This window comes from Haliotis rufescens, unplaced genomic scaffold, assembly GCF_023055435.1.
Source record: "Haliotis rufescens isolate VD_foot unplaced genomic scaffold, xgHalRufe1.0.p SCAF_11, whole genome shotgun sequence".
Lineage (NCBI taxonomy): Eukaryota > Metazoa > Mollusca > Gastropoda > Lepetellida > Haliotidae > Haliotis > Haliotis rufescens.
The window spans coordinates 37,156,301-37,182,426 of NW_025963791.1; the positions used below are offsets into that span (position 1 = coordinate 37,156,301).

General features: G+C 39.7%; 2 protein-coding genes across 9 annotated transcripts in view; one reads left to right on the top strand and one right to left on the bottom strand.

Moving 5' to 3' along the window:
• Positions 1 to 3,549, bottom strand: part of LOC124153094 (DNA polymerase subunit gamma-2, mitochondrial-like) — a 20,741-nt gene extending 17,192 nt beyond the window's left edge. The window contains exons 1-6 of one of the 5 annotated variants that reach the window (XM_046526240.2): positions 3,402 to 3,549; positions 2,989 to 3,057; positions 2,303 to 2,507; positions 1,491 to 1,595; positions 817 to 869; positions 314 to 455 (exon numbers count right to left, since the gene is read on the bottom strand). In XM_046526240.2, coding sequence (XP_046382196.1) covers positions 314 to 455; positions 817 to 869; positions 1,491 to 1,595; positions 2,303 to 2,507; positions 2,989 to 3,046 — 563 coding nt within the window. In that variant the 5' untranslated portion in view covers positions 3,047 to 3,057; positions 3,402 to 3,549. Of the gene's footprint in view, positions 1 to 313; positions 456 to 816; positions 870 to 1,490; positions 1,596 to 2,302; positions 2,508 to 2,988; positions 3,058 to 3,331 lie in introns of all 5 variants that reach the window. The other 4 variants (XM_046526241.2, XM_046526243.2, XM_046526242.2 and 1 more) reach the window with 4 other exon arrangements.
• Positions 3,550 to 3,659: 110 nt separating this feature from the next.
• Positions 3,660 to 25,732, top strand: LOC124153096 (diacylglycerol lipase-beta-like). 4 transcript variants are annotated; one of them, XM_048392700.1, is made up of 15 exons: positions 3,660 to 3,842; positions 5,284 to 5,769; positions 6,237 to 6,327; positions 6,998 to 7,299; positions 8,996 to 9,166; positions 12,247 to 12,376; positions 12,998 to 13,081; positions 13,464 to 13,619; positions 13,881 to 14,011; positions 15,174 to 15,315; positions 16,226 to 16,381; positions 18,213 to 18,230; positions 20,230 to 20,330; positions 21,454 to 21,631; positions 21,708 to 25,732. In XM_048392700.1, exons 1-15 carry the CDS (start codon positions 3,748 to 3,750, stop codon positions 21,717 to 21,719), a joined length of 2,253 nt encoding a protein of 750 aa, XP_048248657.1. In that variant the 5' UTR covers positions 3,660 to 3,747; the 3' UTR covers positions 21,720 to 25,732. The 4 variants fall into 4 exon arrangements, with proteins under 4 accessions (XP_048248657.1, XP_048248656.1, XP_048248658.1 ...); XM_048392699.1 differs by having other exon boundaries at positions 21,454 to 25,732; XM_048392701.1 differs by lacking the exon at positions 18,213 to 18,230 and having other exon boundaries at positions 21,454 to 25,732.
• Positions 25,733 to 26,126: the final 394 nt, after the last annotated feature.

The window sequence follows — 26,126 nt, forward strand, 5'->3', positions numbered from 1 at the left end:
AAATTCTTAAATAGCAAAAGGCACCAGATCAGTATGAGTCTGATAGACATGCAAAGTTTTGTAGAGAAATATTTAACGGTTTCTGTGTTATGCTCCGGAAACGATTTCAGGACGCACACACAGGCACACACACACGGACAGACGGACGGAACCCATTTCTATATCCCCCGCCAACTTTGTTGGGGCGGGGGATAATAAAGGATTGACATAGCTCTTTATTTTCATTTTTATATTCATTTTTTATTTCGACTGATGTTCCGTGCAAAAGCTGGAATAAGTCTGTGAAACATAAAATATACAATTTTGGCCTCACTGTGAGAGAAGCCTGTGTGGAGATGGTCTGTTGTCCTCGAACTCGGGCCGACTGTACTGAAAGCATGTGCCCACTGCAGCTTGTGCAAAGGGAAGTCTTTTGTTGACTTGCTGCAGGCTGTGAGGGTAATGGTCGAGCAGATCTGACTCAAACAAACTTTGGATATAGTTACAAGGACAATCCATGCAAACTGCTTTAACAAAACAGCTGACAGAATTTTTATTCAACATGCATCCAAATATTAAACGTAATGTTTTTCTTAGAACTGCCCCCATGAGTATTGTGTGCGTTTCTTGTATGACGCAGCACTCCGCAATATTACCGTTACAACATCCTTTAGTAGTATATCCCCACTTCAAGACCGAGATTAGATGTCACTTTCTACTGACCAAATGTTTCTTGCTAATGTTAATTCATTATCTGTAGTTATGATAAAAAGATAAACAAATATAATATTTTCATAATTATCAAATAGTAAACAAAGATTGAAAGAATGTATTTACCTTTAGACAAAGATGAAGTGAGGCAAACACCTGAAATCTTACAGTTTTCTTCCCTGAAAAAACCCAGAAGTATAGTTAAGAAAAGCTTTGTACATAACTATAAAGAAGGAAGACAAGAAACAAAAAATTAACTTGATTTCATTTATTCTGACATTAATTTCATAGTAAGGTATTTCGTGGCATGGACAGAATTCATTCAAATGTCTACAGGGCCCACTTGTACAAAGCGATCTTAGCGCTACAACTATTTTAAGCCTATGTTAAAGTATGGGAGTTACGATCATCTTAGCGCTAAGATCGCTTTGCGCAAGTGGGCCCAGGTCAGAGCAAAGGCTAAAGGTCCACAGGAATACATCACACTGATGACACATGAAACAAACATCAAACACTCCACATCTTATCTAACAATCCATTTTCTCAACCCTACCAATTCTTATGTAACGTATCATGTGCATCTCTACCCAATCTATATACAAAGCACATTAGTTGAATCCATGGAAGATCCCCAAGTTGTTCTGGTGTTCCTGTTGCAGGAGGAACCCCATTACCCCTTGGCTCATCACTACAAAGAGGTGAATACTGTCAGCAAGCCGACACAACAGGAATGTCATATGAGGGATGAATCCTCATCATGCTACAGTCTCTTAACAGAAACTTAAAACCAATAAATATACCTGGGTCCTAATGTTAGACTGATCCCTGAGTCTGTCATATCAGGGGAGACAACTGATGCTTCCACTGGAAATGTATTCTCTTCAGAAGAGACCATGTGATTCCACCTGAAAAATGGTACATCTATTTGTCATTTTCAATTGTCATGTAAATCAGATTTTGATTAAATACTTAAATACTTGAACCCATATAGCTAACCCTGTTTCCTGAAGTCTTAGTTCTCACACTGGGGAATTGTCCTCTTCAACAAATGTATGATCACTGTTCTTAATGCTAAGATACAATGGAGCCTATATTGAGTGAGTGAGTGAGTGAGTGAGTGAGTTTGGTTTAACGCCGCTTTTAACAGTTTTCCAGTTATATCACGGCTTGTCAGCTTAATCTTGGAGGAAAGCCCCAAGTGATGCAGGTCTCAGACATTTACCACTTTGGTGAAACCCACGAGCACGGATATGGTGCTGACATACCTAGAAACATAATTGGGACGAACCAGGATTCAAACCCACAATCATAGGTTTCTGGCATGCCCAAGGGATGCAACTCTGCACAGCAGATACACGGCGCCTTAGACAACTGGGCCACCCGTGCCCCCGAGCTTATATTGAAGTCATTACCATTGTTACTGAAAGAAAAATAGGCATGTATTTTCTATAAAGGTTACCTGTGCTGCCAACACTTATTCTAACCATTTAAGTTTCTGGATTTGATTAATACTTACTTAATACAACATTCTTTAACAACAAATCTGATATCTTATCTATAGAAACATCAGAGTTTGTTAAATATAAAAGAATTTTAATATGAATGTGAGTACCATTCACGGAGAATATTCTTCCTCAGTAATGCCCCAGGAGTTCCATAAGAGTACATGTGTGCCTCAGTCCCATTCGATGTACATATTCTTGACATGACGAATCTGTGAATTCGTAGCAGCTCCAGGAGCTTACTGATACAACCCGCTGCTGCCTCTGATCCCATTCTGCTGGCAATGTAGGCACTGTCAACATCTGATAAAAGGCCTGAATTTACAAGCACACAAAATCACAGCCAAATTCATGATCTCAAATGTCTCAAATTCCAGATAACATAATAACTAATTCTTCGGGTTTGGGGTTAACAAGGTAGCACTGTACATATAGATATAAGTCACACAACTGTCAACTCTGTAGTTAACATTTGCAACACAAACACTGTCCACAAGGAGGCAACTGGAACAGGCATGTTTCTTTTTGAAAAAAAAACACTTTCCTATTTTAATAGCATGGCAAGTGTTACCCTAGCTTAATTAATGCAGTTCGCAGTTCTAAAAAATCATTCCTTACTGTTATCTAACCTATGAATTCTTGATTACATCTGTTGATGTGCTTATTGTCATATATTTCACATGATATTCTCAAAAATCTATACACATCCTGAGGTAAATTATTAATGCTATAGCTTATAAAAATACAACTTTGCACTTATATGAAATCAATGTAATAGAGCCATGTTCAAAGATACAACCATTCAAATAGGGAGAGGACCTTGTTGGTGGGCCACATTCATGCAATTCTATCATGTATTCTTCAAAAAGTACCAAACAATTTGTAAAACAAAATTAACTGGGCACAACATTTCAAACGTCAGCTTGGTGTATAAGTGACAAGAGTGTAGTATGTATATATAACCAAAGCAACTTTTAACATATTTATGATAGTTACAGCTGATTCTTTGAATGTATAATATCCTGTGTATTTTTGCCCTTTGAGACACCCATATACACTACGCAGGTAAAGAATTAACGTGTATTAACATGCATTCCCTCCCTGTAGATACATAATGCAGCTGGTTTCTGATCGTATACCTGCACACTTGCTAGGATTTATTCACGTTCCTTTTTTTATCAATGGTTTTCTCACTGACATAAATTGCCAGATTTACACATTGAGGCTATTTACTATAGCGTACACAGTTAAGACAAGACAGTACTTCTGGTATAAACATCTCATGTGACATAAATGCGTCACATGTCAATGTCTCAGACAGCTACGTCAACAAACCCACGTGTTTGACGCAGTAACACTGCGCATGCCCGACTAACCGTAAACTTCCTTTCTTTCATATACCTTTCATGATTGGTCAATATATTAGGCCGTCACACAATTCCAACCAATAGAAAATGTTATAATGTACTATGTCTCGTTGTTACCTTCAAGATGGCTACTGTTTTGAGAAAACTCTGCCGACTACAAGGCTAGGCATATCGTCAAGCTTTCAACCATGCCTGGCCTCGTAGCCTTTAACAGGCGATGGGGTATAGGCAGTGATGACCTTGTCTTCCCCATCATAATAGAAAACTGTTTCAGATTTGCCTGGTAAATGCGTGATGACATGTTTGTTTGTTTCGCTTTGGCTTATCTATGTCTATCAGTAATTCACCATTATTAGTCATCTCGGTCACAAAATGAATTGGTTTATAGCTTTTGACAGACATGTTCATAATAAGTTGAATGACCCAACACAAGTTGGCTAACCAGTTCACAAATTGTAAATACCCATACACAATGAAGTGTATCTATATGTTTGCGAACTTGTGCACGAGCTACTCAAACTAACAGTTGACTTCCCCCTTTACAGATGTTGGTTGATGTTTCTGTTTTGTGTGTTTGAACATCATTTCACTTTTGTTTTGCCCCAAGAAGATACACTTATCCTGTAGTTCACTAATGGGGCCTGTTCATCAGTCAGTCCTACTGGCTTTTGGTAAATTATTTCAGGATTGACTGTACTTTGTTCAGTTCTTTGAAATAAGAATTGAAAAAAACATGTGCAAACTACACTGATCCGCATAGCGATGAATTTCCGTATAAAGTCCTGTGCATGATAATACATATATGTGATATAATAGCAGAAAGGGAATTCCCTGGACTGTAATATGGGATTACCTGACATAACATGATGATGAAAGTAGACTGCTTCAGTGGGTGTGGCTAAATTTTTTACATTCATTGGGAAATGAATGCAATAAAGTGTAACCAATCAGCTAATCAGATTGCAGGAATTACAATAAACACAAAGAAATTTTTAAATATATTTTATTACCACAACATGGCCTCCTTTAGTACATACTTGTTATCTATTTTACTCTTTATTAAAAGAGAATGAAATCCTGTCAAGGTTAGGGTCTCTGTATTACTTAAAATTTGACATCTACTTTTCTTTTACTTTTCCAAGAAAATACCAAGCCCCTGTGTTTTTGACATATGGTCCTCAAAAGAAAAATCTTTTTCGGTACAGACAACATGTGTAATACATATCTATATTTTCCATAAAATACTGAAACAGAAATGATACGGTGATTACACAAAATTTTGTACAGGATTTCTTTATATAGTTCCCTGGGTGTTCCTCAAAGGAGATTCTGACATTTAACCTCACACTAAATGCTCATGTCAACCAGTGGGTGATCAGGAAAGCAAGACCTCCAAGACGATTATTTGATCTCTGACAAGCGATATCTCCTGTGGGAGTCAGAACTGGATAATAAATCACAGTGTTCAGAATATGCTGAAGAAACATCATAAGTGATCATTGTTTCAGCAGAATGGCGATGTTGTCGAATGGAGACCCTCTATCTTCAAAGTGACACTAGCAGTTTAACATCATTCTGCTTTGATAATATTTATTTCATCAATGGATTAGACTATAGAACATTCACTGCTAGTCTGCCACATAATTATTTTATTCTACTTGATAAACACATAGAAATTTGGATTATTTAAATTTGTAATTTTCAGTAAGTTATCTGCTTTTCAGGTTGATTGCAATATCTGTGGTCTTCCATGTGAACAAAGATGCTTTTGACTGCAGCAGTGGACATCTACTCCGCATCTACTTCATTGGGGTAATAACTATCCTAGTAACCAGTTCCGTCATGAACATAATTATAATCCACACAAGCATGAAGGGAACAATCACCAATGTAAAGCCTCGTCGTGGTATTCCCATCATGCTGTACTTCAAGTTGGGACTCCTGGTACCCGAAACAGTCTGGGTGGTGCTGGGCACGTATTGGGCATTTGGCAAATCCTATGAGTGTGACCCAGCAGTGGTGTGGACCGTGAAAGGGGCAGTGCTGTTTGCCTGGGTCGCCGGCTTCTTCATGCTGGTTGGAATCCTCCTGGTATTTGATCCTGTTGGAACACAGAAACAGAAGAACAGGATTGCACGGAGGATGACCCATGGATCAGAGATGCGGCTGTCAGATTCTGTAGATACAGCCAGCAAAGTGTGGGAAATGAGGTAACACTGCTGTGTTGTCATGATCATACAGTCAGTACTTACACATGATGTTCCCCTATCACCTTAGAATACATTCAGCCACTGTGTGGTGTAATAGTGAAAGCGAGAAACATTATCATAACTCATAGAGTTATAAACAAATCCAGTTAACTGACTGGCCAGTAACCATTTTGTAAAATCCCTTCGCCAGTTGACCTAGGGAAAATCCTTGGTAGAATAGGTCTTCAGCAACCCATGCTTGTCTTTAGAGGCGACTAGCGGAATCGGGTGGTCAGGTTTCGCTGACATGGTTGATGCATGTCATCGTATCCCAATTGTGTTGATCCATGCTCATGATGTCAGTCACTCTATTGTCTAGTCCAGATTCGATTATTTACAGACCACCATCATATATCTGGAATATTGCTGAGTATGGTGTTAAACAAACAAAACATTCAATCCAATCATGACATGTATATTGTCTTTAGATGTCGCCTGTTGTGCTGTTGTGTGGCCTTTAAGCAGGACAACCGAGATGCTTTTACCGATGTCTCCAAACTGGTGGCAGATTTCTTCCAGGTAGAATTTGTTAAAAATGTTCAGACTTTTTCAAAATAAAACATTCTCTCATAAAGCATGTAAAAAGACATGTGAGGATGTGATGCAACTTCCATATATATATGCTTGGACATTTAGTCATGCGTCAGTGTGTCAGAAGATATTAACAGTAGTTAAGCTTTATGTTTTGAATATTTTGTAATAAATTCAATATTTATATTGACATGAATCATCCACATTGTGGACAGAATTTTACACTTTTAGGTGATTTTTTGTTTGTTTTAACATCAAAATATTAAGGGTCTTGTCAAAAGATCAGTGAAGCTGAAAATTACAAATTGAAAACAGTTGGAGGGGGAATAGTGAGGGCATTGAAAGTCCATTCAGTTTCATTATTAATATTGATTATTATTCATCAAGGTAACAGAAAGGATGTCATGATATTTACCAATATTATGATCTTATTTATCATAAATGAAAAAAATATCTCTATGATCATGATGATCATCCTGAATTTGAAACATCTTTTAAACACTGTTGCTATTTTCATTGTGTTTACACATCATGTACATTGTACACAGTTTCCAATATTTCTTGAATTTAATAAAGAGCTGGGGTTCTGAGAGAGCCGTTAACAGAAGAATGTAGGTAATGATATAGGTAAATCAGACCAGATATTTTCTCTGTGCAGGACGTGGACCTGGTTCCGACCGACATAGCGGCAGGCCTCATCCTGATTCAGCACCAGCAGATGTGTCGGGGGCGGGAACTCATGTCCGTCAGGGTGGAGGGGACAGCTGGGCAGTCCCAGCCAGATGGACCTCGGCCGGCCATTAGTGTCATGTCATCTGCAAATTGTCCCGTGCCGGAAAGCTGGATGACAGTCAAGATGATGTCTCACTTCATGCGCTATGCCCTTGGGAGCTACGGCTGGCCCTTCTATTTGTACACCAATCTGCTCACGGGACTCTGCAAGCTGGCCACCAAGTGCAAGTGAGTTGTTGATGTGTTTTAAGAGTTTCCTGAGTAGGATGCTGTAGCTTTAGTTCAGAAAGGTCTGTGTGCATACCAAGGACAGAGCTCAAACCTGTCAGGGGCGGTCGGGTAGCCTGTTGGTTAAAGCATTCGCTCATCACGTCAAAGACCCGGGTTCGATTCCCGTCATGGGTACAATGTGTGAAGCCCATTTCTGGTGTCCCCCGCTGTGATACTGCTGGAATATTGCTAAAAGCGGCGTAAAAACATACTCACTCACTCACTCACTCAAGTCTGTCAGGGAGGAGGGATGAGGCGGGCAGTCCCGGCCAGATGAAGGTTACCCAGGCATCAGTGTTATGTCCGCTGCAAGTTGTCCAGTGCAAACAATCAGTACTCTGTACCCATAATTCTTGTTTCAGGAAAGTTGTGGACATGGACAATTTCTCTGGAAACACTATAATCCAGATTACCAGGATTTCACTATGTTAAAATAAAAATAACTGGGTATTTGTAATGCACTATAGTCCATCAGTTAAAGCATGTTCAAAGTGCTGACACCATTATTACTGGGGTCAGTGGGGTTGGTTATCTTTCTCAGCTCCCTAGGGAGTGTGCAACCAAAATTGCCTATGAGGCATATTTAATATGTGCCAAATCCAAATCATAAAAAATATAGGTCTTCAGCAACCTGTGCTTGCCGTAAACGGCGACTATGCTTGTCGTAAGAGGCGACTAACGAGATCGGGTGGTCAGGCTCGATAACTTGTTTGATCATGTTGATGCATGTCATCGTATCCCAATTGCTCATGATGTCAATCACTTGATTGTCTGGTCCAGACTTGATTATTTTTCAGACCGCCATTATATAGCGTGTATATTTCTGAGTGCGGCTTTAAACAACAAACAAAACATCCTAAAGCATGCTAAAAGCACTACATTATTACCTAAGTACTCCTTAGATGCATAAGCAACTGGTATGATCTGACCAACAAAATCCACATGTTCTGTATTTATGTGAGATTTTAGTTGCTTTTCATGCTTAAATAACAAAGCAAGTATACTACTCAAAAGAAGTTAAGGATCACCCGATTCTTTCATAATGGTAAAGTTAATCTGTCATGACATGAGAGATTAACTATAGTAATATGAAAGAATCAGGTGATCCTTAACTTCTTTTGAGTAGTATATACAAGTGTATTTTATATCAATCCGCTATCAGTATTAATGTTCTGTGCAGACACCTGGTGATGAGATTGCTGCATGCTGCTTATTTCCCTTGGTGACTTTGATTGTGTAAGAGTTTTGACGGCTGGGAGTCATGTCTGTTGATTACCCTGTGTTGTTATCATTATTTGACTTATCCCAATGTAATTGGACACTTGTCATATGGCGGTTGAAAACTGTTTCTATTTTAATACATTTTGTAAACTTAAATTTATTAGAAACTTTGATTTAGTATTGTTATTTGTTGTGCTCTACTTAACGTCCCTTTTTCTGTGGGGCAGTGGGGTAACCTTATCGTTAAAGCATTTGCTTGTCATGCAAAGACCCGGGTTCCATTTCTCAGGTTCAATGTGTGAAGCCCATTTCTGGTGTCTCCTGTCAGGATATTGCTGGAATATTGCTGAAAGTGATGTAAAAAGACTCACTCACTCACTCCATTTACTGTCATGCGAATTAAAATGAATGTTTTTGTTTATTTGTCTTTCAGCCCAACTTCTAGTCATATAAAAATGCCTCGTTTCCTGAGATCGTTTATGAATCGATTTCAGAAAAAGTCTTATTCCCCATTGCACACTGGGAATCCCAATATTTATAAACATGGTCGATGGTACGAGGTTTTAGATGACGATGAAGATGATACCCGACTTCAATCATTTCAGTGAGTTGTAGGCTAGATTAGGTTGCATCCTCAAATCCTGGGTAGGTTTATATCTACAGGAATGTTGTGAGAGACCTGGTTATGCGTTGTTCCCTACGTACCAAACCTGATCAAAAGACCAGAAGTAAGAGAACAGCAACAAATTCATTGTTCGTCCAAATCACCATTTTGCCACATGTTATGTTTTGAGGGATTATATTGTCCCCATTGGCAGGTTACTCTAGCTGCTAAATTACCTCCCTTGTTAAAACACCTGGCCTTAAATATGTTCATGAAAAATGGGTTCACAAGAATACAAAAGATCTAAACTCTAAATATTCTAAAAGCTCAATTTCGGACAATTCTGAAGTTGTGATGTTTACTTATGCCAAGATAATTACTTGAAACCTTTCGAGGAAGTGTAATGTATTAAAAATAAAACACAATTAATTAATTTTTTTTACTTTCTCCTCACTTCTGACCAGTAAAAGGTCTGCATGTTAGTTTAGGGAAAGATTAGAGAACCAGTTTTTAAATTTATAGCATCCACCTTTTCTATTGACCATAACACTAATACATGTATTTGGGGACCCTTTCCTGTTGTGTTTGACCTTTGGGTCATGATGACACAGTCACGCAATGGAGTGGAGGTCTGTCTTAGGACCCTCGGCTTCAGATATAGCACAGGTACTTATCTATGATTCAAACTCAGTGCCCTTGGCAGGCAAATACAGAAAAAAAAATCATTATATTTTTCAAAATTTTGACATTAGTAAAGTTTTATTTCTTGAAGTCAGAGGTATTTTCACATTGTAATGTTAAGCTAAGCCTTAAGACACCCATATTTGTTCTTACTGAGCCAGTTCTAAAACCTCAGCTGTGTGTAATGAATTTTGGTTGTTATACATGTAGTTACAACAAATAGAATGATGGCTGAAGTAATATTGTGAGTTGTCTTGTTTGATGCCGTATTTAACGTGATGGATGTAAACCTACCCCGAGGATGTTGAGGAGGAATAGCAACTGTAGTATGTTCACATATTCTGTTTACCATTTTAACCTCATGACAATATGTCACCTCTTTTCTGGTTTGGTGTTTTTTGTAGTGTTCTTATGTTTTTTTCCCCCCAAAGGGAGGGGAGGCATATTGTTTTTTGGCTCGGCATCCCCCTCTGCTATTGACCCTAACACTGCTAGCTTTAATGTTGGCATGGGTTTCCATCCTATTCCGAGCCATAACTTGAAAACGCTCAATGTTTTTCAACGAAACTTGTCATATGCATTGCATTAACTGGCGACTAACTATTTTGACTTTTTTTTTTTTTTCCATTTAAACAATTTGGACTTAATCTCAAACAATTCTAGGCGTCGTTTCTGAGCCATAACTCTCAAACTAATGAATATTTTTGCATGAAACTCTACATGTGCAATTACCACATGCTCAACTTTCGCCTTTTCACATTTTTCAAGTTTAACTAATTGTTGTGTTTCCATGGGAACAATTTGGACTAAGTTTCTGACAAGCGTTCATTTCCCGCCAAACTCTACAGCTAAACAGTACCTAGTCTTAATTATTTCTGTTTGCTGATTAACGACATGTGCCTCCTATACACCATATTACGTTGTACATGTAGTAGGTACTTGTGGCTGCTTCTGTTGGTCTTACACCTCTACTGGCCTCTGTACACTTGAGTACACGTAGCACCAGACCCTGACCTTGTTCACTAACACAGCCTCGTCTACAACTATTTATCACATTATTTCTTTATTTTCTTTATTTTCTCTTATACAGAATACATATCTTTACTGTCAATTTGATCATTCAGTTTGTAGTTTTTGGCGTTTCATCCCAACTATTTCATGCTGTTCTTTGTGTGTCACAAAAACACTCTGTATTCATCAGTTGATGAACGTCGGTAGTAGTTTATAGATGGCTGTAGTGTAGTGGATCAGAATCTCTGTTTCCTGAGTTGTGAAATTTTAACATCACTATCAATTTAAGATGTTGTTTTGTCACTTTTATCCTTTAAATACAATCAAACTGGATGAAATTTGTCCAACTTTAGTATGTTGGTATTCTGTTGTTTGCTTATGTGCTGGGTATTCAGTGTTTACGCATTATGAGATCTGTTTTTTTCTGATTCGCTAAAATTTAAATGGCTATAGGTATATTGATCAAATTGAATCAAACTTTTGAAATAGCTTTTATATGTCAGTGTCTTATTTTTCTTTTGTCCTTTGGAATTTATCGGGACTGGTTAATATTGAGGGCATGTGTTTGGCTGAGTAATATATGAGCCTAGTATGGCGACCACAAGGATGTGAGTACCACAAGGATTCCACCAGATGGTAATCATCTACGATGAATGAAGGGCGCGGGTTAGATGTGCAGAATTGCATCCGTTGGGCAAACCAATAACCACGGGTTTGCCCCGATTATGTGTCTGGGTTTTTCAGCACCATACCCATGCTCGTTAGTTTCACCAAAGTGATACACGTCTGACACCTAGTGGTTAAAGAGTTCGCTCGTTACACTGGAGTCCCAGGTTCAAATCCCCACATGGACAGAATGCATGAAGCCCATTTCTGGCGTTCCCTGTTGTGATAATGCTGGAATATTGCTAAAATCGGCGTCAAGCCATACTCACTCACTCACTCACTCACTCACTCACTCACTCACTCACTCACTCACTCACTCACTCACTCACTCACTCACTCACTCACTCACTCACTCAGACACTCACTCACTCACTCACTCACTCACTCACTCAGACACCTACACCCCACATTTTCTCCCACATTAAGGATTCTCCCTGATATCCCTGGAATACTGTTCAAGGCAGTGTAAACCCCAGCTCACTCACACACCCTATGATGACTATCACTTTTAGGGCTGACTTCCCTCTTAATCTGTGACATGCATTACTTTGGGCTTTCCTCCGACATGAGGTGTGAGACAGTGTGATGTGACTGGAATACTGCATTAATCCAAGCTCACTCATTCACTTTAGTTGCGTTTCAGGAGATGTCTTATTTCTCTTGTCTCTGTGTATCACTTTCTGACTGCAAGAAAGATACATGCTGCTTCTGTTTGTTCCCAGGTGCTGTGCATGTATGCGGTCCAGTGAGAATGTAAGTTTCGACAATGCCTGTGAGTGCCACACAGCTGCCATAAAGAAGGTGACAGGAATCAGTGACCAGGATCTCGTCTATGTCAGCTTCCACAACAAGGTGAGCGGACAGTCACCTGCCAGAAAGTGGTCAGGGGTCTTGTTGAGCTCATCATGGTGAGCTGCCAGATGGTAATCACAGGCCTTGTAGGGCACGTCACCGTGGCTACCAGAAGTACACAGACCATGTACAGCTCATTAGTGTCTGGCCAGAAGGTGGTCGCAGGCCTTGTAGATTTTATCCAGAATGTGGTCGCAGGCCTTGTAGATTTTATCCAGAAGGTGGTCGCAGGCCCTGTAGAGCTTATCACCATGGCTACCAGAAGTACACAGACCATGTTCAGCTCATTAGTGTCTGGCCAGAATGTGGTCGCAGGCCTTGTAGATTTTATCCAGAATGTGGTCGCAGGCCCTGTAGAGCTTATCACCATGGCTACCAGAAGTACACAGACCATGTTCAGCTCATTAGTGTCTGGCCAGAATGTGGTCGCAGGCCTTGTAGATTTTATCCAGAATGTGGTCGCAGGCCTTGTAGATTTTATCCAGAAGGTGGTCGCAGGCCCTGTAGAGCTTGTCACCGTGAAATGCCAGAAAGTGGTTGCTGCAATAACTATTATATTTTGAAGATTCATGACATTTGCTTTTGACATTTGGAATATATGGAGCTTCCTTGTATTTTCAGTTCAAGGAGATCCCCTTCTACGTGGCAGTAGATCGAGAACACAAGAGTGTAGTTATCAGCATCAGAGGCACTCTCTCTCTAGAGGTTCGTTCACTGTTGTCAGACCGCTTGAAAATGTGGAACAATACTTGTCATGGAATTTGTCAGAAGTGCATTCAGTACAAAGTACTTGCTTTGTGCAATGCAGTAAAATATGTTTATAATGAACACGCTTATAACAAACTGACAGATATTACAAACTTTATTTTTGGTCCCTGCCATTTGCTGTATAGCTGTTGTGTATATGCTTATAACGAACTACGGTTATAACAAACTAAAACTTGTGGTTCATTTGAGTTCGTTATAACCATAGTTTACTGTACTTTGTTCTGAGTATTCCTTGTTGCCCTTGAATATAGTGACACTACCTACTTGACATCTCTCGGATCACAGAAAAAGATGAAATAGATGTTTATGTATATCCCAGGATGCTCTTGTGGACCTGTCAGCAGAGGGTATGCCAATAGACATTGAAGGTGTGGAGAACGCGTATGTCCACGGAGCCATGCTGGACTGTGCTAACTACATCAAGGACAGGCTCGACACCCTACAGCTACTGACCAAGGCCTTTGACTTGCTGCCGGTACGTTGACAGTGTCGTTACAAATATGTTGGAGATATTTCACAAGTAGGAAGCAGTTACAGTCGTGAATAAAATAGACGGGACTCAACCCAAAAAGTACAAGAATCTGTACTTTACTAAGAAAGTGTTATCCCAGATATAACATTTGTTACATGATGGTCATGTTGTCATGTAGAACTTGTAGTATTCATTGTATTCAACTCCATGGCCCAGTTGACTATCTCAGACATGGTGACATGATTTGCACTTCTCCCTCGCCAGGGGTGCAGCAGGCTGGTCATTGTAGGGCACAGTCTTGGAGCAGGAGTGGCGGCCATCTTGTCCATCCTGCTGAAACCCCGGCATGGAGACCTCATCTGCTTCGCCTACTCACCACCAGGGGGACTCATGAGGTTCGTGAAGGATGATCTTGCAGGAGATTTGTGTTGTGTATTTGATTTATAGATATGTATGCATGTTATCAATTAGGTGTAATCATTCATAATCCTAAAACAAAGCATCATAAACAAATGATAAATGTCATAGTGAGGTCTCGCCAGTTTGTGTCTGTGATGAAGAGGAACAAGTAGAAATGCCAATTGGATGGATGGATGGGTGGGTGGATGGGTGGATGGATGGATGGATGGGTGGGTGGGTGGGTGGGTGGGTGGGTGGGTGGATGGATGGATGGATGGATGGATGGATGGATCCCAAGGGATGCACAAGCACTAAAACATTCTACATGAAATGTATTAAATACTTTTATCAATGTTTTGAAAGATCCAGTCTCACTGTAATATTAAAGAATGTATAGGTTAGTATGTCACTGACTTTTAGGCCCTATTCTCACATCTCTCATCAGGACCTTTAAGCATTACCTGTGAAGATCTGGGGTAGAATAGGTCTTCAGCAACCCATGCTTGCCATAAAGGGCAACTATGCTTGTCGTAAGAGGCAACTAACGGGGTTGGGGGGTCAGGCTCTCTGACTTGGTTGATGCATGTCTTCACATTCCCGATTGTGTGGATCGATGATCATGATGTCTGCTCACTGGATTGTCTGGTCCTGACTCGCTTACAGACCGCTGTCACATAGCTGGAATATTGCTGAGTGCGGCGTTAAACAACAAATAAACAAACAAACAAATAACAATAGACATTGTGTTTGGCAATAGTTTAGACAAAGGTGAAAAAACAAGAAAATATTGACTCTATTTTTCTTGTTCATTTTGACAACTCACACAACTGTGAAGAACAACAATCAATAACTCAGTCATTTGCTTGAACTCTCTATTCATGTATCCAAAGAGTACTGTTTTAAGAGCGATTAAATGTTGGTTTACAGTTCAAGGTATTACTGTGTCTTAATGTATTTCAGTGTAAGGATTGTTGTCTGCATGTTGTCTTGATTGTATACAAGTAGCCATGACTGCTCATATATGTGCCTAGTAGAACGACTTTCATGACGTCCATGGGTACTGGAGGCTTATGATGTGTCTCCACAGTTGGAGACGTCATCAGTATAATTTTATAAATGTTGGAGGAGAATGATGACAGTGATGTTTCTTCCTGCCAGCCCATCAGTAAGTGCCCACGTCCAGAGCTACGTGTGCTCGGTGGTAGTTGGCAAGGACCTGGTGCCCCGGCTGGGATTGCCCACCATGAATGATCTCAAGACGAAGATCATGCAGGCCCTGGATGAATGCAAACTCCCCAAGGTCAGTACAAGATAACCCCCAGGGGGATTCCAGGTTAGAATCAGTCTTCTCCAACCCAAACTTGTCCTAAGAGCCGATTAATGGGATCGGGTTGGAAGGCTAGCTGACGTGGATTGATAGTGTGTTCTCGTACCCTGAGGGCTTGGAATGTTGCTCGCACTTTCTACCACTGGATTGTCTGGTTGAGACTTAAGATTATATACAGGCCATCGTCATATTGCTGGAATATTGCGGAATGTGGTGTTAAACAACAAACAAACAGTACAAGATGTTGCGATATAATTGGTCACTGTTATGACAGGTGTTTTGACAGAACCAGTTGGGTATTGGGTAAAATTCAAGATTTATCAAGGACCGATTACTAATCAATCATGAAAGAGAATAGAAAAATCCTGATTAGAGCATTCTTTCTCAGTGTCTTTTATGTAAATAACATTAGATGTAATAGCTAAACTCTGAAAGTTATTTTAGAGGCATTTAGAAGTGATACACATAAGGAAGAGAATTTGTGGATAACTTCTTTATTATAAGGAACACAACGTTTCCTGGTAGGTGAATGATGAAGGAGTAAGTATATACTCCACAATGTTGTGTTCCTCATGATAAAGAAGTTGACGTCCACAAATTTTCTTTCTTAAATGGTATTTTGATTACCTTGCAACTCAAACGCCTGCTGGGATACACTGAAACAGAAACAGACCTCTTAACATGTCTGTAATGAAACTCTTGTGCTTTGTACATGTTATACTCCATTTTTGATATCCATAAAAGTATTAGAAATTTATTGATCCCAGAGTTCATAATTGATCCCTTAGTTCAAAACTTAAAGTATTCACTCATCAATGAAATCTGTTAGTTGGAACACTAGTCAGTAGTCACTGCAATTCTGTCGTAATCTGCCATCTGTCAGCACCGGATCCTGGCCAAGGGATGTTTGCGGATTGCATGTGGATGTTTCACCAGCGCTGAGGGTGATGCGGAGACGGCGGGGAGGGAGGAGCCCCTGCTGGACAGCGGGTCTGGGGCTCGCTACTCCATCAATGCAGCGGAGGATGCGGCACCCCAGGTGAGTCTGAGGATCAGGCGTTCATGCTGGAACATAGTTCAGTCAGGACCAGGGTCTCGTTCAACGAGGCGACCTTGGTGTTAGGATGATTGGAACTCCCATACTTCAACAGGTTTAGTCTGTAGTAGTACTAAGACAGCTCAGGGCCCCGTTCCACAAAGCGGTCATAGCGCTACGACTGTCGTAAGCCTATGTTAAAGAATGGGAGTTGGATCATCTTAGTGCTAAGATCGCTTTGTGGAACGGAACCCAGGGCCCCGTTCCTCAAAGCGATCTTAGCGCTACGATGATCGTAACCCTATGTTAAAGTATGGGACTTACGATCACCTAAGCGCTAAGATCGCTTTGAGGAACGGGGCCCTGGCTACCATGTCTCCTCTGTATACTGATACATACAATGGTGAACTTATGTTTCCTCAAGATAAGGTAGGTGTGGTACAAATCTGATAGTGATAGTGATTGGATCCATGATATGCACTTGTTTAAGACAGGTGTAAAGTGTTTGCGATGATGCAGTTTCCTGTTGCTGTTAGGTTCTATGTGAAGAGTGTTATCATGCATGTTATGCATTACCGTTTGTGTATGTGCAGCTAAAGACTATGCATGGATTTCCCCATGTATGTGTTGAACAAAAACACACTAAGAATGGACTTGTACCAAACTTTCTGCTTTTGAATTTTGCTTGCCGGTATGCTCACAGGCCCCTGAAGCAGGATAGTGATATCACAAGTAAACAAAAATTTCCGCGTACCGAGAGCTCTGATTGGTAAATATCACCACGTGCGTTTGTTATGGTTGGAGTGCGGGCCAATAACAGCACTCAACGCCATTGAGCAAGGAGATTTTTTGTTCACATCCGTGACCGACAACCGCGCCTGAGCCAATATTTCAATGAAATCACCCGATATAGGTAATAAATAGCGAAAAATGAAGGTTTGTGGCATGCAGGGCGTATGTGGAGGGAGGTATTGTAAACATGGCATGCATACATTTCCATTTAGTTTAAACGATACAGCCGATTTCAACTTCAGCCAAGATGGCGAGTGACGTAACTTGTCTATTTATAAATATGGGTTCAGTTTTTCAGTAATATCCCTATCCTGTTTCAGGGGCCTGTGTTACTATAAGGGTAACACTATTTTTCAGGGCATTTTCATTTGCAGAAGCTCGAGGTCTTCCACTAGTTGAAAAGATCGAGGGCTTCTGCAAATGATAATGCCCTGAAAAATAGCGTTAATGTTATTATAGCTGAAATGGATGGAATTTGTTATCAAATGAAAAGAAACAACAATATCGGTTTTGAAACATTTACTGCAATCAACACGAATTTCACTGACCCACTTTTACAAATATGGAAACGTCATAGAACAAGCCAGATGACGTCACTATTGAACGTGATGTCACCTTTCCCTATCCTATGACGTCACCTAACAACGGGCGTGATAATGGCCCGTCGTCAAGCAATATGAGGGCATTATCAAGTTACAGTGGCCCTCTCATTGCTGATAACATGCGGGTTGTTAAATGATAATTCTATCCATTTTAGCTATAATTATGCTTATGCTCATATTCATGCCATTAATGTGATGTAAGGGATAAGAAGGATGAAGGAATTTGAACAGTTCATGTGCAGCTTGTTATTTATGACATTCGTGAGAGTCCTGTTTCTGTGTCAATGAGTCCTGACAGATTGCTGTCCTGGCATCAGAATGTTCATAGTGTCAAAGCAGATATGTAATGGCTTTAGGCGGGGGTGTTTCCGTTGTGGTAGGTGCTTGTTCTTAGCTCAAAGATATTATCAATATTGACCAATATTTTTCACTTGATTCAGCATCGGAAGAAACTGAAGGTAATGTGCAGCACTGTTTTGTCCTTGTGTAGTCTAGACCTGGGTCCTGACACAGCTAAACCCTCTTCCAGTCGAACTCGCCTCAGTACGGAACCTACCACTTAATGTTATAAAGGGACTGGTCAATTGTTATGGTGGAGGGGGGACGGTGAGGTGAAAGGGGATCATGGAAAAATGACACAGCGAAAGACTTGGGGTAGCCAACATTTTTCACAACTATAAATGACACCGATCTATGTTTTCAAATAAAATAGTTATAGATTTGAACACTATTTAGGAACTGTTTATTTAATTTAGAGAGGGTGGTCATTGATAAATGTTACATGTTTTGGGGGGAGGGGTTGGGGTTACATAAAATGGTGGGGTGAAATGGGGTTTAACGTCGCGTCCAAGAATATTGCACTTATGTAGCGACGTGCATGTACGTGTTTGTGTGTGTGTGGCTGCTTGTACCAGTACAGACTGATGCCGATTTATAGTGCTAGCTCACTGAGATACCATGCCGCAGTTTAACACAGTTTAGACACAGTATACTTACTCCGAGCCGACCAGTCCTTGTTTTAGCCCCTTAATGCCGAGGGCCAGACAGGGTAACAACAAGTACCATCTTTTAACATCTTTTGGTATGACGCGGCCGGGGAATACATAAAATGGAGTGTCAGCAGAATATGATACAGTCCTAAGGGTAATCTCACCCTTCACCCCCTCTAGAAAATGAACAGTCCCTTCATAGAGGGGTTTTATTCATGAACAATGTTTCTGCTTATATCAACTTTTCAAATTTTGTTTAAAACATTTACTGTTAAGAAAAGCTTTGTTTGTCATCTTGAGCCTGTACGATGTTGTGCGCATGCTGGTTGTAATTGCACCACTGGGACATGTCTTGTTGGTATGATTTCTGTGTAATGTCACCGTGTGATGAGTCACTGATCTCCTAATGCGATCACAGGAATTCGAGGCAGTTTTGTGTTAATGTTTGTATTTTATAAGCCATAAACACTATTAACAGGGCTTGAATCTTCCTGAATATCTTGTACCATATTTGAAAATACAAATGTCTCATTTTTCAATCAATACATTACATAAAACAAGTGAAAACGAGTTAGAAAGAGGCAGTGATCACTTTGACATTCAGAATACTAAGTAATCATGATAGTATAATAGTTCAAATGAATGTGTGAAAATATGAGTCGGTTCATGTAAGTGTGTATCACATTGTATTATTTAAAGATTATCGATGCACCAATGTATTGGTGAGTCGTGACATCCCTACTGTGTATGTTGTTACATGTTGTCATATGTCATCGTGTTCCCAATCTTCCTCAGATATGATAACACTGTAGACTCTGACATTCATATATTAATACTGCCACAAACTTAACTCCTCTTAGGGTAAAGGGACAATGTTGTTTCATGGATTGACTGATTATAAAATCATTGTGGTTGAAGGTGTTCTGTTTTTGCCTGCTGCATGTTCAGTTTGAGAACTGTTTGTAAGCAGAGGTTGCATGTTGTATTTATCTCATTGTTTTCTCTCTATTTTAGTTGGCATTTTTATTAATTATTTTTTATTTCATGTGTTATATGGAATGGTCATTAAAATAAATACCAAAATTACAGCAATGATTATGACAGAGATAAAATACAGAAATTCATTTTATCTAGTTCATACTTGCTTGATTCGGGGTGATTTTGTTCATACATTGTAACAATCTTACACTATGTTGCTTATCACACCCGCAACCAGTCTTTACCCATCATAATCACTTCTTGCTTGTTGTTTAACTCATTTAAAACTGTCTTTGTGAGAAATAATTCAAGTATGTGTCTCTTAATATTTATCAAAGAATAAGACTTAAAGTTTCAATTAGATATAAACCCACCTGCTCACTTGATCCTATAAGATGATGGTATATTTGGAGTGTTTCGCAAAACTTATTGGCAATTGGAATAATCTATTGTGATGTATTTATCGCTGACAAACTTTGTCTCCTGTCAGCAAGCATTACGAGAAGCAGTGATCCAGAGCAGCACAGAGACTGAATGGTTGATGACTCCCCCAGGGCAGATCTTGCACATCGAGGAGGCAGAGGAAGGGGGGTATGTGGCTGCCATTGATCTAGCTACCTTGGTTCTAGTCTCAGATACCTGGGTATATAATAATATAATCAGTCTATGATCATGTTGGTTATGGGGTGGTAGAGTAGCCTAGTTGTTAAAGCGCTTGCTCGTCACACTGAAGGCCTGGGTTCGATACCCCATATGGGTACAATGTGTGAAGCCCATTTCTGGTGTCCCCCGCCGTGATATTGCTGAAATATTGCTAAAAGCAGTGTAAAACCTTACTCACTCACTCATGTTTGTTGTCTCCCCTACATCCCAGACTGTGTATTCTAATGTTGGTTACCTCCCCTACATCCAAGAATGTGTATTCTAATGTTGGTTATCTCCCCTACATCCAAGAATGTGTATTCTAATGTTGGTTATCTCCCCTACATCCCAGACTGTTTATTCTAATGTTGGTTGTCTCCCCTTAATCCCAGACTGTGTATTCTAATGTTGGTTATCTCCCCTACATCCCAGACTGTGTATTCTAATGTTGGTTATCTCCCCTACATCCCAGACTGTGTATTCTAATGTTGGTTATCTCCCCTACATCCCAGACTGTGTATTGTAATGTTGGTTATCTCCCCATAATCCCGGACTGTGAATTCTAATGTTGGTTATCTCCCCTACATCCCAGACTGTGTATTCTAATGTTGGTTATCTCCCTTACATCCAAGAATGTGTATTCTAATGTTGGTTATCTCCCCTACATCCAAGAATGTGTATTCTAATGTTGGTTATCTCCCCTACATCCCAGACTGTGTATTCTAATGTTGGTTATCTCCCATCCATCCCAGAATGTGTATTCTAATGTTGGTTATCTCCTCTACATCCCAGACTGTGTTTTCTAATGTTGGTTATCCCCCCTACATCCCAGACTGTGTATTCTAATGTTGGTAATCTCCCCTTAATCCCGGACTGTGAATTCTAATGTTGGTTATCTCCCCTACATCCCAGACTGTGTATTGTAATGTTGGTTATCTCCCCTACATCCCAGACTGTGTATTCTAATGTTGGTTATCTCCCATCCATCCCAGAATGTGTATTCTAATGTTGGTTATCTCCTCTACATCCCAGACTGTGTATTCTAATGTTGGTTACCTCCCCTACTTTCCAGACTGTGTGGCGGGACCCCGGACTACTGCGCTTCATGGGTTGCCCCTGACAGCTTCAATGAAATCCTCATCAGCCCCAGCATGGTGCTGGATCACTTCCCGGACGTGGTGCAGGATGCACTGCAGCAGCTGCATGACAGGACCTATGTTCCCCAGGCTCAACCGGCGCGACCCTCTGATGCCACGGCATGATGCACTGCAGCAGCTGCATGACAGGACCTATGTTCCTCAGGCTCAACCGGCGCGACCCTCCAAAGCCACGGCATGATCTCTCCCACCACTGGATGCCATAATGTTATACTTGCTCAATAAGAACCCCCCAACCTGTACTCACACAGAGTTATGCATGCACCTTTATCAGGCAACATATGAAGTCTTAAATGGTTTTGGGAGGCACGGGTGGCCCAGTCGTCTAAGGCGCCGCGATTCGCTGTGCAGAGTCGCGTCCCTTTGGCATGCCAGAAACCTATGATTGTGGGTTCGAATCCCGGTTCGCCCCGATTATGTTTCTAGGTTTGTCAGCACCATACCCGTGCTCGTGGGTTTCACCGAAGTGGTAAACGTCTGAGACCTGCATCACTTCGGGCTTTCCTCCCACATTAAGCTGACACGCCGTGATATAACTGGAATACTGTTAAAAGCGGCGTTAAACCCAACTCACTCACACTTAAATGGTTTTGACCCCTGAAGACCATGTTAGAATATGAGTTCAGCAACCCATGCTTGCCATAAAGGCGACTATGATTCTCGTAAGAGGCGACTAATAGGATCGGTTGGTCAGGCTCTCGATGCTCATTATGATCACTGGATTTTCTGGTCCAGATTCTATTATTTACAGACCGCTGTTTTATGGCTAGAATATTGCTGAGAGCAGCGTTAAACAACAAACAAACAAACTTAAATGGTTTTGTTGGCTTTACTTTGTTACAAAATAATATCTGTTTGTTAGGGCTCACCTTTGGGGGCATTGTGTCCTTTACAATAGTATTGTATTTGCTGAAATACTTGTGCTATACAAGGGCATCATGATTCACCGAGGTATCGGCTGCCAATTTACACCTGACAATTTGATACATGGTAGATAGTATTAGATACCCTTTCCCATTGATCGATTCATGTTCCGCTTCTGTATCAATTTAAAAAAATGAATATATGAAATAATATTTATAACCAAGCCTGGTAACTATGCAGGCTAATGTTATCTTACTGTCTGTCACAAATCAACATGCTCATTCCAATGGCTATTAGTTAACGCAAATTGGTTGAAAGCAACAACCTTATGTTAGCCATGACATTTAAAACATGAAGAAGTATTGCAATATGCATCGTATCATAACTCAAATATCATATGTATCGATACATAGACCCGTATCATGCCACTGTTATGTTATGTTGTTGCAATTGTAATGTTCTCTTATACCCTCCCTCAATACAGATTTCTTGACTTTGTTGTGATGGGAAAATGTTATCTAAAAGTTATGAACAAAATAAAGCATTGACTGAAATTCAAGGCAGTTTAATATTCTAAATGACCCAAAGTAATTTTAGCACATTTCAAAGTTTAACATGTTCAAGAAAATGTTTCTAGTCACAAGACTAGTTTTAGCCAGCTCTACATAGTGTTCAAATGGAGTGTTGCAGCACTGGTGGATTAACACCTGATGGTGACTTACTCTGTATGAGTGATGAGTGTTCCAGTTTAAGGTGTTATTGTGTCCAGACGTTTTGCTTCTATGATTCTTTAGTTCCAGAAAGTTTATTGAAAGTCGAAAGTTCGCTAGTTTTCCCCTTGTGTTTACAATCATGGGTTCTTACCGAACTCATGTATGCATGTCTCCACTTCACTGCCCATCCAAACATTCTTGTCCACTTACGACAAGCTCGTGCTATTTCACACAATCAATACTTTTTTTTATTTTAGTGCTGTTTTTGTATGATGAGGTCTTTATCTGTTATAGTGCTGTTTCACATGCAATAATAGAATGTTTGTATGACATTGCATGACTTTGAAGTCAGGGTTTTGTAAATGTATTAAAAGCCTAATGCCAAAATATACACCATTAGTATTATCATAACTTATCTGCATTTAGATGTTTTATATGTAGCTTGTAATTTCCTGCCAAAGTATTTACAAATTGTAAACTAGTTTGTGTCATCAGATCAAATCGCTTGGGTCAGAGTGGTGCCGTCAGGGAGCTGTATATGTTAAACATGTTTTGTTCATTGTTTGGTCAAGACACTGCACCTTAAGTAGTTGCTCTAAGAAAATACATTTTTTTTAAAGAACATGTTACAAATTAAGAGGTAAATGATTGCTTACAATCCCGAATGAATTATTGTCATGTCCGCTTCATATTCTAGGGGTCAGAGGCCTTTTAAGACATTTTACCACCGAAAGACAGGCTTCTTTTTGTTCTGTTTTGTTCTGTTTTCCAGACATATGTTTGATGAAAATTGTCAGAATTTATGCAACTTTTGTGATATATTGTGTTCATGGTAGATAGTGATTTGTTATAGACTGACATACACCTTGAAATAGTTTGAAGAATTGTCAGTATTTTCTAATTCTATCTATGCAAAGTGTAACCTTGTTTTGATTGTTGTTTGTTACAGACTGTATGCTTCTTGTCTCATTCTTGATTCTGTCACCTAGACATTAGAAGCCACAAGTGTCTGTACTGAGCAATTTGGTCACATCTGGTGCATGGTGTTTGTCATCTTGTATCATCTCCACAGTACATCCGTCTCAATCTTCCAATGCTTCATACAGAAATGTCAGTATGACATTCAAGGGACTAAACTAAGTGTTTTTGGTACCGAGACTTATTCCCTTGTTTGTCTTCTGAGTTAGTTCCTGGCCACAGCCATCCTGGGGTGTTTCAATACATTCCAATTATCGAATACACTGAAAATATTCAGCAATGAAACACAAGATTGATGTTGCTGGTTGGTTACCGATAAGGTGTCAAAGTAGATGCACATTAGGTCAAGTAAGATGCTTGTTGGTCAGCGGTTGTAAACTGATTCAAATTCACAATATTTGTTAGAAATTAACGAGTTTGCAAGATATTTGCAGACATTAATTACTTTTCAAGGTTTGTATTGTTGTATTTAATTAGTTACCAGTTATCAGATGTTAATAGAGCTGTATGTGGAACAGAGACCATCTTCACGTTTACCACTACTTCTTGGTGCCACCTGTCAGTGCTCATCATCCATTAGAACCCGGAGGGTGCTGCAGGATGCTGTCTACGATATTATAGGGGAGAAACAAAACATGAATGTCTGTGCCTTGTATTGGTCTATTGGTCATTTATTTATAATGGAAGTATATATTTGATACCTGATGGTAATGTGTATGAGTCTATCACTTTCTACAGCTTCTTGTTTGTAGGTATATCAGCAAACGGTTCTACAATTACAACAGTGCTTGTTAATGTTATCCTCCCAGCCCATCCCCTGTCATCTCCCTCACACATTATTTATTGGGAATTTGGGATGTTCAAATTCAGTCATTCTTTGAAAGAAATGTGGCAAATTGTGTCCCTTCCCGTTTCCAGAACTAACAATATAATTAGCCTTAAGTGAACCTTTTGAATGTTTAAGGTCAATTTGACGCTGTCAAGATCACATTTCAAATTGTAAAGACATTCAACATACACATTAGAATGATATTAATTCTTTGTGGAACCAGTTTGGAAATGAGTTCATCTATAAAACTATTTTATGTGAAATGTCATAAAACTTGCAATACACATTTAGCTCACCTGCACGTCACCATATACCAAGTCATTTTGTTTCATGATAATTTTATATTATGGTATGTTGATATATACGATGATCATACCCTGAGATTTACAAGGATTAAATTTGAGATGAATACATTCATTATTCCTGCTTTACATTCTTATGAGGTACCACCCCTTTAGGAATATAGACTACCATAAACATCGTAGCATAAACTTATCAGATTTTCTGGTTTATTCTTTCATATAGACTTGCTGCACCCAAGTTTTATATATCAGGATATTCTGAATTTAAGGAAATAGATGAAACACATTGATGTTCTGTGTTGTCGCCTGAACATCACAAAATTCCCAACAAATAGATTTAGTGTTACCATGGTTATCAATAAGTGTAGTCCTGCTTGCCCATATGTTAATGGCTTCTTTTTTAATTAAGGATCACTTTGTGGGCATGAACAATTCTGGCATGACTGTGTGGCAACATTTGTTTTATCCTATTGTGTCTTTCATTTGATAATAAATATATATTTTATAAGATGTGTCTTGTTATCAATGCAGGTGAAAGTGGACATTTCAAGGGGCCGATCAAGATTGGCCGTTTGCTGTGAAATATTACTGATGCAAAATAAATATTTATCTGAAAGCAAATGACATGAAAGTTATTTATTTGTCTATACCAACTCGTCACCATAATTTCAGACATTGTCATGAGGGGTAGAAAAAGTTGTTTAACAAACTCTTGTTGGTGGTTAAATGACTGTTGTTACAAGGGGTTCTGCACTGTAAATTGAACAGCCCTACATTCGCCCGCGTCAGATCAACCTGCTACTGTCTTTCCTGTAATAAAATCTTGCCAAATGAAAAGTTTAAATCAGAAGCGTATCTTTCTGTAGAAGTTATTAAACGGAATATACAATGAGAATCTGTAA

Bases quoted from the DNA above. Each gene is read 5' to 3' on its own strand.
- LOC124153096 (XM_048392699.1), top strand. From the start codon at position 3,748: ATGCCTGGCCTCGTAGCCTTTAACAGGCGATGGGGTATAGGCAGTGAT. The intron at 5,770-6,236 runs GTAACACTGCTG...TATTGTCTTTAG, and splicing joins AGCAAAGTGTGGGAAATGAG to ATGTCGCCTGTTGTGCTGTT. The intron at 13,082-13,463 runs GTTCGTTCACTG...TGTATATCCCAG, and splicing joins GAGGCACTCTCTCTCTAGAG to GATGCTCTTGTGGACCTGTC.